This window comes from Parasteatoda tepidariorum, chromosome 5, assembly GCF_982258835.1.
Source record: "Parasteatoda tepidariorum strain Cologne lab strain chromosome 5, Ptep-v5.0, whole genome shotgun sequence".
Lineage (NCBI taxonomy): Eukaryota > Metazoa > Arthropoda > Arachnida > Araneae > Theridiidae > Parasteatoda > Parasteatoda tepidariorum.
This window is the reverse complement of record NC_141759.1, coordinates 90,968,209-90,985,983: the sequence shown is the minus strand read 5'-3', so window position 1 is coordinate 90,985,983 and position 17,775 is coordinate 90,968,209. Positions and strand designations below refer to the sequence as shown.

Here is a 17,775-nt window from a genome sequence, read left to right as displayed (position 1 = left end):
TATGCACAAATTAAAAATAACTACTAGTCAGTATATATTTTTTAAATGCTTATGTTTTTTTTATGGATGGGAAAAATTAAATTTAAAATGTTACCTATGAAATTAAATAAATAAATCAAAATTAAACTTAAAATATATTATTCACATAATTTTTGAAAGTGGGAAACAGATTTTAAAAAAAAGATGAGATTAAAGTATTTTCTACTCAAATAGCACTGTTTTTTATTTCATCATTAAATATTATAAAATATTCTTCACATTTTTAAAAATATTTTTTCATAAATTTTCTGTTTCTAATGTACTTTTAAAAGTCATAATATATATAATATTTGTATTCAATTTTATTTTCTCTATAGCTTCTGTGGCAATTCATACAGTCACTGTGCCTACCAGTAAGAATTTCTTTTGTTTTGCTTTATAAATATTAGTTGCCTAAAGTATAACTTGATCCTGATTAAAGCTTATAATTTTTATGTAAAATTATGTGCCTTGTTGAAATTATAAGCTACTTAAATAATTTGTTATATTTTTATTTTATTTTTCCTAACTTTTATTTTTAATTTTAACTGTTAAATATGAAATAATTAGGTATGTTGTTGCTATCCACCTGAATCGAATATATATATATATATATATATATATTTTTATTTAAACCAACATATTTACAATTAACTTTTAAGTATATTAAGACTAATGCAGTTTAAATTATTTTAGCTACTCGCACAGCTCATTTTACTCCTTCTAGTAAGTATAAAGATTTGTGCCTTATACTTATGCCTCTTTTGGAGGAAATTAAGATTATTTCATTTAATTTGGAAATCCAAGAAATTTCAATAATAATGTATTTCAATTATAATTATACTTGCTTTGTTTCACTCTTTTGACTTATTTTTTTAAATACGCTTTTTTATGGATGGAAAAAAGTCAATTTAAAATGTAACCTATGAAATTAAACAAATGAATCAAAATTAAAAATGAAATAAATTATTCACATAGTTTTTTTAAAATTGGAAACACTTTTTAGTAAAGATGAGATTGAAGTATTTACTACTCGGATTGTACTGTTCTTGTTCACAAAATATTATAACATTTTTTAAAATCAATATTTATCAAAATATATTTTCATGAATATTTCTGTTTGTAATATACTTTTAAAAGTCACACTTTATATAATAATTATATTCAATTTTATGATTTCTTTAGCTTCTGTTGCCATTCATACTGTAACCGTGCCAACCAGTAAGAACTCTTTTGTTTTTCTTTATAAGTATTAGTTATCTAAAGTATTTTCGTCCTATCTGAAGCTTATAGTTTTCATGTAAATTTAAGTGCAGTGTTGATAATGTTAGCATGTAAATACGCTTCTTCTGTTTGTACTTTTGTTTTTAATTTTATTTATTAAAAATAAGTAATTAGGTATGCTGAAGTTATCCACCTTTATCGATTATAAATAAATATTTTTTTGTTTAAAGCGACATATATTCTGTTGCCTTTAAGTATATTAAGACTAATGCAGTTTAAATTATTTTAGCTACTCGTACAGTACATTACACTCCTTCTAGTAAGTATAAAGATTTCTTATACCTCCATTTGGGAAATATAGATTTATATTTTTCTTCTAACTTAGAAATCTTAGAATATTTCGCAGGTTTAAACTTAGTTTCTAAAAAAAATTTGTTTTTAAAGTATGTACTAAAATTTTGGACTTTCAAAAACTGCGAAAATTTAACAACTTAAATTTATCTTTACTTACATTTTATTCATTTTATCAATTATAATGTTGTTGTTTTTTAATTTTCTTTAGTAATTTAGGAACTTTTTTTATACTTGTTTTGTTTCACTGTTTTTAAAGTATGTACTAAAATTTTGGACTTTCAAAAACTGCGAAAATTTAACAACTTAAATTTATCTTTACTTACATTTTATTCATTTTATCAATTATAATGTTGTTGTTTTTTAATTTTCTTTAGTAAGGTAGGAACTTTTTTTATACTTGTTTTGTTTCACTGTTTCGAGTTATTTTTTTTAAATACGCACAAATTAAAAATAAGTACTAGGCACTATATATTTTTAAATTGCTTACCCTTTTTTATGAGTGAAAAAAATTAAATTTAAAATGTAACCTATGAAATTAAATAAATAAATCAAAATTAAGCATGACATAAATTATTCATAATATTTTAAAATTGGAAACACATTTTATTAAAAATGAGATTGAAGTATTTACTGCTCAAATTGTACTGTTTTTTGGTCCATCACTAAATGTTATAATATTTTTATGATCAACGTTTATCAAAATATATTTTGAATGTGAAATATATGAATATTTCTGTTTGTAACGTACATTTAAAATTCAGAATTTGTATAATAATTATATTCAATTTTATGTTTTCTTTAGCTTCTGTTGCAATTCATACTGTAACTGTGCCATCTAGTAAGAATTCCTTTTGTTTTGCTTTATGAAGAATAATTACAAAAAATAATTTTGCCATATCTGATGCTTGTAATTTCTATTTGAATTTATGTGCGATGTTGAAAATGTTAGCTACATAAATAATCTGTTATACCTTTCTTCTATTTTTCCTTGCATTTATTTTTAATTTTAACTATTAAATGTAATTTGGTATGCTGTAGTTATTCACCTGAATCTATTGTATATTAAATTTTTTTTATTTAAATCTACTATTACTTTTATTATTATATTACTATTTACTTTTTATAATATTAAGATTAATACAGTTAATTTTATTTTAGCTACCCGTATAGCACATTTCCCTCCTTCCAGTAAGTATAAAGATTTCTTATAATCTGCATTGGAGGGCAGTTAGATTTATTTTTCTTGTAATTTGGTTCATACTTTGTTTCTAAAAAAATTTGTTTTTTAAGCCTGAACTACAAAAGCTAACAACTAAAATTTATAATTTCTTTGTATATTTTTTTTTCTTTTTTTTTCCTTTTCAGAGACCTGCAGTTTTTTTTAAATTTGCTTTTTATTCGTTATTTTTTTCGAATTTCTCAGGTATTTACAATAACAGGAAGTCATTTAAAAAAGTTTTACTGATTATAAACTGAATATGGACTGAACCAAAACTTAGCTTGAAATATAATAATTGGAAATCAGTATTTTTTTAGTATAAAAAATAATTAATGCTTAAAAGATGCTGAAATATCTACCAACTTGAGGGTGCTTTTTACTAAGGTGCTTTTTTATTGGGTGTTTTTAAAATCTGCTTAATTTTCCCTTTTTCAAAAAAGATGTTTTCCTTTCTATGTGGATTTTCCCCATGTATTATGCAAAAAGTGTGATTTTCGCTTTGTTGTATTCAATGTTTTCACAATTCCTTCAACCACAATCCATTTTGGCCCATAGCGTATGAAATCGCCAATAATTGTACATGTTTAATGAAATACTTGCGAGTCTGCATGTGCGTCTACTGAGCTGGGTTCGGTGAGATTATTGCAGTCTCATGTGCAACACTGCTGTACTTTAGCTCAATTTCAGGTTTCATTTTCCACCCTCTGATATCGAACCGAAAAATCTCTTGATCATTTAATAAGGGCTAATATAATCAAGAAAAGAGTTCGTTGTCAGAAACTATAACTGGGACTACAGTTATTTTATCATGATCATGTAAGGTCTTTGAAAATTATTTTGCATTTTGTTACTGTATATAGTGCTTAAAAATATTTTTTGAGTGCTTAAAAGGTACTTATTTATTGCTGAAAAATTTGTCTATGCACCCTTACATTATTACACTCAATTTAACATGACTTGTCGTATCTATAAGCAAGAATCTTTCTCAGTGTCTAAATGCAAAAGGACAGTCCAAAAATAATGAGATAAACACCTTGTAATATGAAATAAAACTAGTTTAACCAGTAAAGGAAGAAGAACTATCGTGAACAAGCTATAATGAGAAGGGAGGTAAAAAAACAGGTATGAGGAGGTTGGAGGGGAACCCCATTTTACAAGATGTAGAAATCAGATTAGAATTGATTTCCATTGGAAAAGAATGAGATACTAAAAAGAACATTAACTAAAATATTTAAACTATTCTGCTACTTTACAACTTGCATCCCAACCCCCTCACACCTGTTTTTTTATCTCCTTTCTTTTATTGTTGGGTTAGCAAGAAAGTAATTTCGTTTTTCAATGTGAAAGAAGACTCAATTTTTTCTCAATAAAAAATTAACTTTAACCAGTCAAATATCTTCCATACTATTCAACGACCTTTTGCCATCGCTCTGTTAACTTTAGTTCCCTCGCTTATTCAGGTCTTTATCAGCAAAAAACTCAATCAGCTAAAAATTATACCATTTATTTACCATTTATTAAATTGTACCATTATTGTTTATCGAACTTGGAAATTATTGATATCGGAGGATGCAAGGTCTGTTCTGAACCTTGTCTACATGGGAGATCCCAAAGAAATCAAGATCCACTACAAATAGGAGAGGCCTTAAAAATCTTTAACAACGCAAACAAAGTTGTTGGAGATTGATTGGGAAGTGGTGTAGCATCCCCCATATAGCCCTACCTTTCACCATTGGATTGTCATCTATTTCAAAATTTTCAAAATGTTCTAAATAATAAAAGCTCAAGTAATAACAATGACATCAAATTGCACCAGGCTTAGGTTTTTTGCTGATTAAGACATGAAGTTCAGTCAAAGTATAAAATTGATTAAAGCAAATTTTAAGATAAAAACTGTAAAATTATAAGTCAAAACAGACACACTATAAAAGCAGCAAAAACTGAAATTTTCTTATGTAAACAATTTAAATAAAAAGGTACGAACCAAAAGCAAACAAAACGAAATTATATAAAAAAGAAGCAAAACGACCAGAAATTATATGAGCACAGAATCATGAAGTGACGAGAAAGGTGGCAAAAGGTCATCGAATAATACGGATATTTAACTGATTTAAATGTGCTGATTTTTTGTCTATAAAATTTTTTTTATTTATAATACTAAAAATTGGAAAATGTTTTCTTGACAATCATCTTGTTCAATATAATTTAAATATTGGAAACACAATCGATCCTTAATGTATTTTTTTATATATTTATGAAACACCTAAATTCAGGTTTTTATTCTTTTGCTAATATCTGTTTATATATTTGTATAGCTTTAAATATGACTCATGAAGTAGAAGAAACAACAAAAATCATAACTATCACAGCACCTAGTAAGATTTTATTATTTTTACTTTTTGTTAATGTAATTATTAATTGATTAAAACAACTTTAACTTAATATTTACAAATTCTGTGTAAAGTTTGATCTGTTTGTTAAATAAGAAACATATTATTCCTATATTAATATAAAATATAACTCCTTTACAATTTTCATTTCATAGTAGGATCTTTAGACAAGATGTTCTGTAGTTACTAACTTGTTTGATTGCCAGAAAAAACAAATAGAAGTTGAAAGGCATTTATTAAAGAAACTTCTAAATTTCATCAGGCAATCAAACTGGTTTTTAGGATATTTTATTCTGTTTTCCCAATTATTTTATTGTGTTCTGGTCTTTTTTTGAGGGCAGTGATTATGGAATATCCTGTTTACTGAGTTACTTTAAAATATTTCATATAAACTTTTTTAATTTAACTTTTTGTTGTTAAGAGTAGTTATAATTGCAATTGAAATTTATGTATGAGCAATTTATGAACTATCAATTTATGTATGAGCAATTTTACGACCAATTAGGTAGCTTAAAGCACCTATGTTACTTCTGTAGCAAGTTCAAACAATTTTTATACTTACATTTTTTATTTGTGCATTTGATTGCTTTGTCATTTACCTCATGAATAATTAACAAATGAGTTTAATTATTATCTCCCATTGTACAAGTATGGGAAAGCTTTATATTGATATTTTCTTTTCTAATATTTAAAATAAGTTTTCAAACTTCATGCAACTCCCATGAAGTTTTTTGTGCATTCGATTGCTTTGTCATTAACCATCATGAATAATTAACTATCATGAATGTTTTCTCCTGTTATTATGGTATGGGAAAAGTGCTTAAAGGATTTTCGTTTTTTAAAATCCATTAAAGGTGCTTTTTTCATTAGTGTTTTTAAAAAGTTGCTTAATTTCGCCTTTTCGGAAATCAGTTTTTTTTCTTCTTTATCATGTCCATTTTCGCCACGTATTGTGCAAGAACCTGCTTTTCACATTGTTCTATTCAACATTTTCACAATTCATTCAACCACTACTCATTTCAGTATACCGTCGGTCCATAGCATATGAAAGCGCCAATCATTTTACATCTTTGATTAAAAACTTGCGAGAGTGCGTCGACTGAGCTGGGTTTGGTGAGATTCTTGCACTCTCATGTGCAACTCTGCTGCATTTTACAAGATATTCTCAAATTCAGCCTTCATTTTCCACCCTCTGAAATCGAACCGAAAAGTCTCTCGATCTCTTTATGGTGGCTAATATAATCAAGATAAAAGTTCTTTGTCAGAAACTTGTTATTTTATCATGATCATGTAAAGTCTTTGAAAATTATTTTGTTCATGTATATAGTGCTTTAACATTATTTTTTGTGTGCTTAAAAAGTACATAAAAGGTGCTTATTTTTTGTTGAAAGATTTGGCCACGCACCCTGTACAACTAACAACCCTGCAAACACATAACCTAATGTGAAAGTGTTATGAATGGATTTAGTCTGTAGACATAATCACAATGTATCACAAATGAACCATGTCAAGATACATAGTTTAAAGTGAAAGTGTTATGCTAAGAATGGACCTGGTTCTGCCATAGTTTACCATATTGAAATGTAGGTGGTACTCTGTTTCTTATTTTGATGATGGAACACTTTTAGTTCATTGTTCATTAGGGTTCCTTGCTGAATCGGTTAAAGTAAATGGTTTTCTTTTTCAGAAATATGTACTTATAATGTTTGGTATCATTTTTAGCACATCATTTTCCATTGTGGACGCATCATCCACCTAAAAGAAAGACTATACATCACGATGTTACACGTGAGTATTTTTTACTTAGTGTTTCTCTTTTCGCACTTTTTGAAACAAATTATGTATTCATAAAAAAAACTTATTTTCTAGTAACCTATTACATTGCTTATACAGGGTGTATAGCGTTTTTAAAAAGTGCTTAAAGGTGCTTATTTTTTATTTTGTTTTTAAAAGCCCTTAAAGCTTTTTTTTTATTTGGGGTTTGTGAAAAAAGGGCTTAATTTTCTATCTTTGCTGTGTCAAATGTTGTTCTCAATTACATTTATGATTTTCACAATTTTCTCTGCAATATTTAGCAAAAACTAGTTATTTTATAAGATTTTGTAAAGTTTTTGAAAATTTTTTGACGTTTTTTTATGATGATTTTTTTATGTTTATAAATTAAGAACTTTGAATAATAATAATAAAATTTATTACAGCACAGATCCTAATTATGTTTTTTTCTCTGGAATGTGATTAAAAATATTTTTTGACTGCTTAAAAAGTGCTTATTTTTTGTTAAAAAATCTGGTTATGTACCCTGTTATATTTATGTTAAATTTTTTGTTAAAAAAAGTGTAGTTCTTTCTGAATGAAATTATGTATTTATGTGAAGCTTTATCTCTTTATAACAGGCAGACCAACATAATTTTCCACACTTGTCTTAGTTTTAATTACTAAGTTTAATGGCATTCTCTCATTAGTATGTTTTTAAACTTCTTAGAATTGTTTAATTTTGAAAAACAAAAGTTCATTAAACTATATTACCATTGTTTTTAATAAGTATTATTTTACTTATCAACTTGAACAACTACATAATTCAGGATTTTAAAGCAATTCTTAATTCTATTATTTATTTTTTTCAATGCACTCATTTGATAAATATGATATTGAGATATGAAATGAATTCCGTGTTGAAGTGTGGTCAAAGTTTTGATGTTAACTTAGTATTTTCTGCTGCTTTAAGTTTTTTATATGCAGAGCATACCATTTCTCCCACAGCGGATCCCGCAGTGGACTAATCGTTAAGACACGGTTCACAGCAGATCACCGAAGTCAAGCATCACTGACTATGGTCAGTGTGCGGGTGGGTGACCACTTGGATCAGCCTGCATAGGGACCGAGGGTGTGCGGTATGGGTCCTCGTTAAACTGTTTTACCGTAAAGTGCTTGACTTCGCGTGCAGGTCGTCGGGCTACCGAAGTGGGGGTGCCATCCCCTCTGCAGAGGATCAAAATTGCGATGGCATGTCTTCGGATCATTCTCAGGGATGTTTCCCAGACCGTCGCCAATAGCCCATTGTGCAGCTCTAGTGCGACGTAAATGAACAACAACCATTTCTGTTAAAAATTAATTCAACTTTTTTTAATCTAAGATTTTATTTATTATGAGTTGTATCCATTTTGAAAACTAATTGTTCAGTAAAAAAAAAACTGCACATTTCACTGTCTTAGCCAATAGCTTGATATCCAAGAATAGAACCATATATTTTTTATTAGCATTTAATTTATACCATATATAAGTTTTATTAATGGTGATTAACTTATTTTTATTTGCCTTTTATATAGGAAGAACACGTAAATACACTCTTCGTACAATACGAACTAGTACATTGACCATCCATCCAAAAGGTAATATTTAAACTAAATTTTCATTATGTGTTTTTTATGCTAAATGAGTTTTTTTTTCATAGCATTTTATTGAAATCGCTAAAAATATTATGTTTTTACTCTAAACTCTTCAAATGTGAACCTGTCTGGTTTAGTTCTTTAATAATGCATATATATTGTATTTTTTACAGCAACAGTATGATATTTAGATTTTTAGTTATTTTCTTTCAGTAACTACTGTTGTAGAAATTGTGACACCAGAACCTACAGTTACAGTTCCTGTTTTCCTTCCATGTAAATGTTTTTGTTTTTTACTGTTTTAGTTATTAAGTATGTTATTTTGTATTAATTTTTTTAAACTTCCATGATGCATAGCGTTTTTAAAAAGTGCTTAAAGGTGTTTATTTTCGTTTTTTTAAAAGCCCTTAGAGGTGCTTTTGTCATTGGGCGTTTTTAAGAAGTGCTTAATTTACACTTTTCGAAAATGTGATTTTTTTTCCTTATCATGTCGATTTTTGCCTCGTTTATGCAAAAGCGTGGTTTTCACATTGCTCCATCCACATTTTCACAATTCATTCAACCACAATCCATTTCGGCAAACTGTCAGTCCATAGCGTATCAAAGCGCTAATCATTTTACAGGTTTGATTAAATACTTGCAAATCTGTCTGTGCGTAGAGGGAGCTGGGTTCAGTGAGGTTATTTCACTCTCATACGCAACTCTTCTGCATTTTGCAAGATATTCTCAATTTCATGCTTCATTTTGCCACCCTCTGATATCGAACCGAAAAATCTCTTGATCATTTTTTTCATGATTAATATAATGAAGAAAAGAGTTATTTGTCAGAAACTAGCTATTTTATCATGATTATGCAAAGTCTTTGAAAATTATTTTGCATTTTGATAATGTAGTGCTTAAAAATATTTTTGAGTGTCTAAAAAGTACTTAAAAGGTGCTTATTTTTTGTTGTAAGATTTGACTATGCACCCTGATTTCTCCAAAATGTTTTTATATGAGCTGCGATGACTCAGGGGATAGAGCGTTAGCCTTCCAATGAGGTGAACCGGGTTCGAATCCCAGACGATACGACCATCCATTCCAGTCCATACGGCTCGCACCGACCACAGTGGTGACGTGAAATATCCTCAGTGGTAGACGGATCATGGATTACAGTCTCCTTGCCGTCAGGCTAACCATGGGAGGTTCTCGTGGCCTTCCTCTCCATGTAACGCAAATGCGGTTTAGCTCCATCGAAAAATCTTACTTGATACTAAATAATACTTAAAATACTTGATCCAGAAGTTCCCTTGTCTTCTGGATTGGGTTCAAAATTACAAGGCTACGGATTTGAACATTGGTAAACCCTAAATTGGGTCGACTGTTCAACGATGATTACATAATAAAATAAAATCAGGGTTGGCAAAAGGATTAGTTTTGTTGATAATGAACAATCTTCATGCATTTTCTATTTGTTTTTTACTCCATCAGAAAAATTCAGATAAAGCAAGATAATTTAACGAGAAATTAAATTTAAACTTCTTCTGTTTTATTTTTAGGTCATTCTTCTTTAAAAATATTGCTTGATTTCTTTACCAATGTCATTAAAAAATTTATTTTTAATTCAATTATTATCCGTTTTGTCAGTAAGATATCTTAAAAAACTGAATGATAACAGAATAATTTTACAGTGATAACTTATGATTAATTAGATTAAAATGTGCATTGTCTACATTTGGGCAAATTACGAATTGTATTTTGTTTGGAATTAAGAATTGCATTTATTGAAAAAAAACTTAAATTATAATTTTTTATTTATTTGTCACCATTACCTTACCCATGTTTATTATTTATCTATTTATAAAAAAAATCTAATTTTCTGTTGCATAATTTTAGTTGTTTACTTTGCCTTATTACTTAACTAATTGAACTTTTTTCAGCTAAAAAATTTACTCATCATCAGAAGCCAACTACAGTGAGTGAAATTCTAATAACTCCTACAAGTAAGAAATTTTACTTATTTTTTCTTTTTAGTTATTATCTTTATCTAAATATGTTTATCTAAATTATTACATTCATTTTTCTTCTTTTAAACTTATTTTACTTAAAATCCCATACTTTGTGGCATGAAAAGTTCTAGCAGACTATTGTAATCTGTCAAATAATTCTTATTTTCTATAGCTTAAACTTTAAACACAGTGTCCCTGCTGAAATAGCACTCACGATTTTAATCATGATTTAAATAGGTTAATTAAATCCTGCTAACCATGCATGCATTCATTTCAACATGCATTGGGACATATACATTTATTTTTAACTAATAAAATAATTTAAATTTTTGAAAATATTTATTATTGTCTTATATATTTAAAACCATTTATTTTAAATTCATTTTGTGTTCGTATTTGTTTCAGCTTCTATTGTTGTGCACAGTGTCCCTCCTGAAACCACACTGACGATTCCCATACCTCTAAAAAGTAATTATGTTTTTACTTTATTAAATAAGTAAATTTTAAATTTTTTGAAAAATTAAAAATGACATTCAATAATTCGAATATTCAGAATATTGTTTAACCAATTCAGCATTGCACCCTCTTGTAGAAAGTTCACTGAAAGGGAAATGTACTTATTCTTACACTTATGGAAGTTCTTTGTACGTTAAGCATAAATTAGAAACTATGAATTGTGAAGCAATTGGCAGTAACGCCTGCTCCAAAAAAGCTGTGCAAATGTCCCTCTCAAACAGTAAGGATGGAGTCATGATGGATCAGGGGATAGAGCGTTCGCCTTAAAATAAGGTAAATCGTGCTCGAATCCCAGCATTGGCTGGTCGATACAAATCTGCACCCAGCTTGCACTATCCACAATGCTGACGTGAAATATCCTCAATGGTAGAGGGATCATAGGTCTAACCGTGGGAGATTCTCGTGGTCTTCCTCTTCATGTAACGCAAATGTTCGTTAGTTTTATCAAAAAGTACTCCACAGAGGCAAATTTCTCGCAATACTTGATCTAGGAATTCCCTTGTCTTCTGGTTTGGGTCAAAAATACAAAGCTACATGGAGTTGAACATTAGTAGTCATGAACCCAAAAATTGGATCGGCTGTTCATTGGCGGTTATAAAATAAAATAAAAAGCAGTGTCATGGTGGCTCAGGAGATAGAGCACTCTCCTCCTAAATAGGTGAGCCAGGTTTCAATCCCAATGATGGCTATTAAATTTAAATTCTGCTACCAGCTCAAACTAACCACAGTGCTGGTGTAAAATATTCTCAGTGGTAGACGAATCAGGGGTTAGAATCCCCTTGCTGTTGGGCTTTATGTGGGAGATTTTCATGGTTTTCCTCTCTATAGAATGCAAATGCAGGTCCGATCCACCAAAGAGCCTTCTACGGAAGCTAATTTGTTTCAATGAGTACCCTTGTCTTCTGGACTGGGTTAAATTTTACAAGTTACGAAGTGAAACATTAACAGCCGTAAATTCAAAAATGGGTCTAATGTTCGATGCTAGTTATAAAATAATGCTAAGGGCTCATCTAGGGGGACTGAACCTAGGCTGTTTGCAACTCTTTCAACGTAGTTTAAGGATTAAATTATCATAGTTTGTGATACTTTGCACTTGGTTATATTGTCACACATACTTCATTCTTAATGCTGTATTGGTTTTTTCTAATTTAATTAATTGTCATAAAATTTCTATTAAATGAAATAAATTATTTGAATGACGTGAATTATATATTACTTTCAAATTATTTTATTTCATAATGTCTTATCTACTATAATAACTAGAAAATATGAAACTTTCTTCTGCTATTTTGTTTAACAATTAATAGTCAATTGAACAGTCAAATTTTATTGTGATAAAAATTTTGATGTTATAAGTGCTTTCATAACCTAAGTGTAGTTTTCAGGGAAACAGTAAAAATTCTGCTCGGTGAAAATTTTAATTTTGATAAATTAATTTTTTTTCTAAAAATTTAAACTTATTTAGTTGAATTATGTTATGGCTAAAATTTTGATGCTGGGAAGACTTTCAAAGTCAAAAATAAAGTTTTCACAGAAACTTGTCTGATGTCTGAGAAAATCTATAAAATAGTATTTTCAATACAACCTCTACTTGCAAAGAGCAAAGCAAAGAGGTGAAAGAAACACAAAACAGAGGTGATTGTTTCATAGTTTTTCCAGTCAGTTGTGCCTCCCTTAATGAACTTTATATTTATGTTCAAAATTATGTGAGATAAAATACCAGGTTTCCAAATCAGAAGGCAGCAAACTTTATAATTTTATCTGTTTTCATTCTTCTTAATTGATTCTTTAATCATTATTCATTGTTGGAACACTCTTAGATTATAGTCTGATAATATAATTAATTATTAAAAAACTCTAAACTCAGTGGCGCGACAGCCCATAGAGGGCCAAGGCCTACTGTGCCCTTCTCAGTTTTCTTGACCTTGGGCTCTGGGGTGCAAGAGCAGATGTTCCGATCAAGTGGTCAGCTGAACGCGGAACCCCTAGTTCCCAAGCAGGCTTGGTACTCATTTATCGACCCCCTGAAGGGATGAAAGGGGGAGTCAACCTTGCCCAGCCGAAGACAGTGTGAAGCGCTACCGCCCAGCCATCAGTCGTCGTAATTAATTATTATATATATTAAAAAAATAACTTACAATAATAGGTGAGTTTTTTTAGAGTACACATTTTATGCAGAAAAACTTGCCTTTTTTAAAACCTATTTATTTAAATTAATGGATAATTTATTTCAGCACCAAAAATCACTCAACATTTTTTCACTACTACTACAAGAAAAATTGCGTTCACAGCTTCACGTAAGTATTTCCATGCATTTGCAAAATTTAATTTAAACAAGCAATTTTTTAATAAACTTTTATATATAGCATTTTCATTTTTAGTATGAATTCTTAATGATTGTATACATGTATGAATTGTAATGATCTTATGTATGATGGGAATGCTTAAAACACTATTAAAAAATTGGATTTGGTTAAAAATACATATCTATACTGGCTAGCACACAAAAAAAATTTTTTTGACAATACAATGTTACATTTTATTAAATTGTGCCTTAGAATTTTATTGTGCCCTATAAATAAATCAATATTTCTATCAGTGGTATATATCAGTGGTTTCTTTTTGAAATTAAATTTTAATAATGACAGAATTAGAAAACATTTGTTGTTAATGTGCTTAGTTAATTAGAATTTTAATCTTTATAAATATTTTATTATCTTTAATTAGATATTATGACTGCATGTTTAAATTCATAAAATAACTCATATCTCATAGAAAAATTTTCTTTTGTAAGCATTTCGTTCTACTAAGTGGAAGTTTTATTAGTTAAGTGAGTTTTGTTTTTTTTCAATCATATAGCTTATACTGCAATTGAAGATTTTTCTGCTCCATCTACTGTGATTATTACAAAAAAACCAATTAGTAAGTCATTTTTTATTCGATTTTAATTGATTTTATGAATTCTTGATTTGAAACTTTCTGTTTGTTTAAAACAACTGAATGTTGTATTGTAGCTTAATCATGCTAGTTGTATAAAAATCTCTGAACTTTGTTTCAGTGACTACTCATTCAGAAATTTTGACCACCAAAACATCTCGTTACCCTATTCCAAGTAAAGTATTTTATTTATTATTTATAATGAACATTACCACTTAAAAATTACATGTTCAACTTAAAATGTTTGTTTAGCTATTTTACATTTATCTTCAAAATTTTAATTTTTTATGGGCTTGTATGCTGATTACAGAACTAAAAAAAGCTTTTGAAAATTCTGTAGAATAGCCCAATTTTCCCATTTTTTAAAGACACTTTAGTTTTTAGCACATTTCTTTTCACTTTTTTTTCTAGTTTTTTCTTTTTTGCAAATTTCAAACATACCTGATTTTTTCAGTAATGAACACATTCATTTCCTGAATAATTAGTTTTAAAGAAATTTTTATGATATTTTTAATTACTATTAAATTTTGTTTTATTTATTTTATTTTTTCCTATAAAATTTCATAACAAAATATCAATTGAATGTTTCATGTTCCGTATGCATATTAATACAAACAATATATATTAATACAACAATGCATATTAATGCAACAATATAGGCAGAGGGTTAACATGAAATCTTAATTGAAACCTCACAAAAATGAAAATCTTCTGAAGAAGAAAAGATTTTTAGCAGTTTTTTCAGAGTCTATGCCTTTTGTGCTTAGAAATATGTAGGTCATAAGCAATTGAATGAACTTGTATTAAGATTTTTAAAAAAATATTATGCCGATTTGAACATGGTAAAAACTTTTTTCAGTTAACCTTGCCTTTTGCAAAATGTTGCTAACATTTTGTAAAGAGCCAATGTCGCCAGCATTTCAACACCCTAATCATTCTTTTTAATGTTCCTATTAACACTAAACATAATATTTTTTTGTTGTCATTAAAACAAATGCAATGATTAGTACCCTAAAAACCTGAAGGTTACTTAATGATATTGGAAAAAGTATATAATAATCAGATTTGTATAATGTATATTATTTTCTGTATTCTAAAATAATATGTAATCCTTAAGAATGTGTAATCTTTAAATCCTTAAAAAAATTTGAATTCAAAAGCTCTACATATTATAGGTTGCAAATTAATATTTATGATAATCTTATAGTTTTCTTGCGATTGGCTAGCGCATTTTAATCTCACTAAAATAAACTTGCTTTGATGATTTTATTCTCCCTTCTGCTCTTCCCATCCTCAAAATAAATTACTCAAATTCTAAAAATGTATGTTATTTTTCTCATTTAAATATGTATTTGTGATCCTGCTTTTTTTACTTTATTTTTCATAAAAAGTCTAAAAACTAAAAGTGGTCTTTGCAAAACACCCTTTATAATAATTTATTTACATTATTCTTACTTACTTGTCATTTGAAAATAATCCTATCGTTGCTAAACACTACCTAATTTTAAATACCGTAATTTCGTGGAGATAGGCCGCGGCGCTATTGATTTAAAATTTGAAAATTTAGTAGGAAGGCGTATCCAACGGGGCGGCCTATATAGTATTACTTTTTTTTTCCTTCAAAAACTTTTGCTGTTTAGAAACTGCACTGGAAATTTCATCTTCATTTTTTCCACCTGTTATTGTACTTTTTATTTATTTTTTCATGCTTAATGTCACTACAAGGAATGGTTAGCGCCATAGAGTTGAAATACTCTACAACAACTCTATGGTTAGCGCACCTGGAATTTTCCCCTCCCTAATCCTTTCTTGGAATAATTTTCTGGAGACCACTATCCACAAGAGAACAAAGTTTCTCTTTCCCTTCTGCCATATGGACAGCTGTTGAGTGTAGGAAATGGGTGTGGAGTGAAGAAGCATAAATCAGAAAGGAATGAATGAAGAAAATCAGGGTGGGGCCAGTGATAATGTAACTGTAAAACAACTTCCCCACCCCGTTCTTTCCAGGAAATATGACTCTTCCACTTGTCATGGATGCCTCTCTCCACTCCCCTTTTTTCTTCAGCAGGTTGTTAAAACATGTGAATGTTTGGTAAATAAAGCATACAAGCTGTCAGCAATTAAAAGAGTAAAAGAAACTGTGATAAATGGCTTCAAAAAAGCGGAAATCATCCCGGGACAAACGAAACCGAAAGTGACGGAGATTAACCCGAAATAAACAATTAAATAGTAAACCTAATTTGCTCTGATACAGAGAGTTCTGATTTTGAGGAATTTTTATGTGCAGTGATATGAATATATAATGATACGTGATATCTAAATAAATTATTCTTAAGTTTTTCTTTGAACAAAATTTGTTTGGATTTATCGTTTATTTCTAATACAGGATTTTGGATTGATAATTTAAAAGTAAAATCGTTTTATTTTGAAAAAATTTCATACTTATTTTAATGGTTTATGATATATTAATTATTTTATTTATATTTTAATGGTTACTTCACTTTAAAATTAGAAAATGCTTAATTTTACTTAGAAAATTATTAAAATCTATTTTATATACTAGGACTGTTTCTTTTTTTTTTTATATTCAATATCCTTTTATTTATTTTTATTTAACTATTTAAATTATATACATATGCATATTTAGAACATGTGTTAAGTCTTTAATCAATACCCGCTTTAAGTTCAAAATTCTTTAATTATTAAAAATTCGGCGCGGCGTGTACGGTAAAAAGCTTTTTTCTGTCAGTCGATTTTTGAGGGAGCGGCGTATATACCAGGGCGACGTTTCTCCGCGAAATTACGGTATATGTTTGGCATTATATGTTGAATTACACAAAAAGTATTTATCTCTAGAATTTGCCTTGTATGTTTGACGAAACAAGTGTACATAATTCTGAGAGAAATTCCTAATTTCCATTCAAAAACTTTTTTGATTTAAATATATATATATATATATATATATATATATATATATATATATATATATAACATGAATTTCATGAAGGAAAATATCGCTGAAAACATAACCTTACTCAAGACATTCATATTTGTTTCGATAACCACTGAACGCATTGAAATGAAACCGTATTGTGTTACACAGGGAATGTTATGATATTTTGTCAATAACTTTATTAATGTTTAAGAATTTTTGTTTTAATTTTTTTTCGAAGTATTTTCTGTTCCTTACTATTTAATGCTGCTTTGTTTAGATTGATTATCAATATCAGCTCATTCAATTGTAGTTCTAGGAAATAATTTTGTTTTGAGAAACTGGAACATAAGTTTTTACATTTTAAGGAGAAGAATGGTAGGACAAAGTGATATAGCAAGCATGTGATCCAGCTCGAGCAAATAAAAAAAATATACTAAAATAGTATAATGAATGATGCAACTAAGTTTGCATATTTACGAATAGTATAAATGAATTATATGCGGGTGTAAATGTTGACTTTACGAACTCCTAAAAGTTTTTAAAAAAAGGAATGGAAGTAGACTCATACACTAGTAATAAAGTGGGGCATTCATTTATTGCAAAATATTTATACATTATAAATAATTAGATAGATATAAATAACTCTCTGTATCATATTACTATTACCAATTACCCCTTTCTTAAACTGTTTTTTAAAATATATATTTTATTTTCTTGCATCATATTTTTTCTACATAGAAAAGTTTCTTTTTCAAAACAATGCTTAAATTAAATCCAGTAAAAAAAATTATGAATAAGAAAAGTTATG

The 17,775-nt window shown here is 28.4% G+C and overlaps 1 protein-coding gene across 1 annotated transcript in view; it reads left to right on the top strand.

The window, feature by feature from the left end:
* The window catches only part of LOC107436429 (uncharacterized), a 263,791-nt gene that overhangs the window by 85,232 nt on the left and 160,784 nt on the right, over window positions 1-17,775 (top strand). Inside the window, exons 55-69 of the mRNA XM_087164512.1 lie at window positions 357-392; window positions 715-744; window positions 1,204-1,239; window positions 1,532-1,561; window positions 2,399-2,434; window positions 2,755-2,784; window positions 5,131-5,190; window positions 6,928-6,993; window positions 8,532-8,594; window positions 8,805-8,867; window positions 10,511-10,573; window positions 10,985-11,047; window positions 13,330-13,392; window positions 13,955-14,017; window positions 14,154-14,207. Of these exons, the coding sequence (XP_087020638.1) occupies window positions 357-392; window positions 715-744; window positions 1,204-1,239; window positions 1,532-1,561; window positions 2,399-2,434; window positions 2,755-2,784; window positions 5,131-5,190; window positions 6,928-6,993; window positions 8,532-8,594; window positions 8,805-8,867; window positions 10,511-10,573; window positions 10,985-11,047; window positions 13,330-13,392; window positions 13,955-14,017; window positions 14,154-14,207 (756 nt within the window). The remainder of the gene's footprint in view (window positions 1-356; window positions 393-714; window positions 745-1,203; window positions 1,240-1,531; window positions 1,562-2,398; window positions 2,435-2,754; window positions 2,785-5,130; window positions 5,191-6,927; window positions 6,994-8,531; window positions 8,595-8,804; window positions 8,868-10,510; window positions 10,574-10,984; window positions 11,048-13,329; window positions 13,393-13,954; window positions 14,018-14,153; window positions 14,208-17,775) is intronic.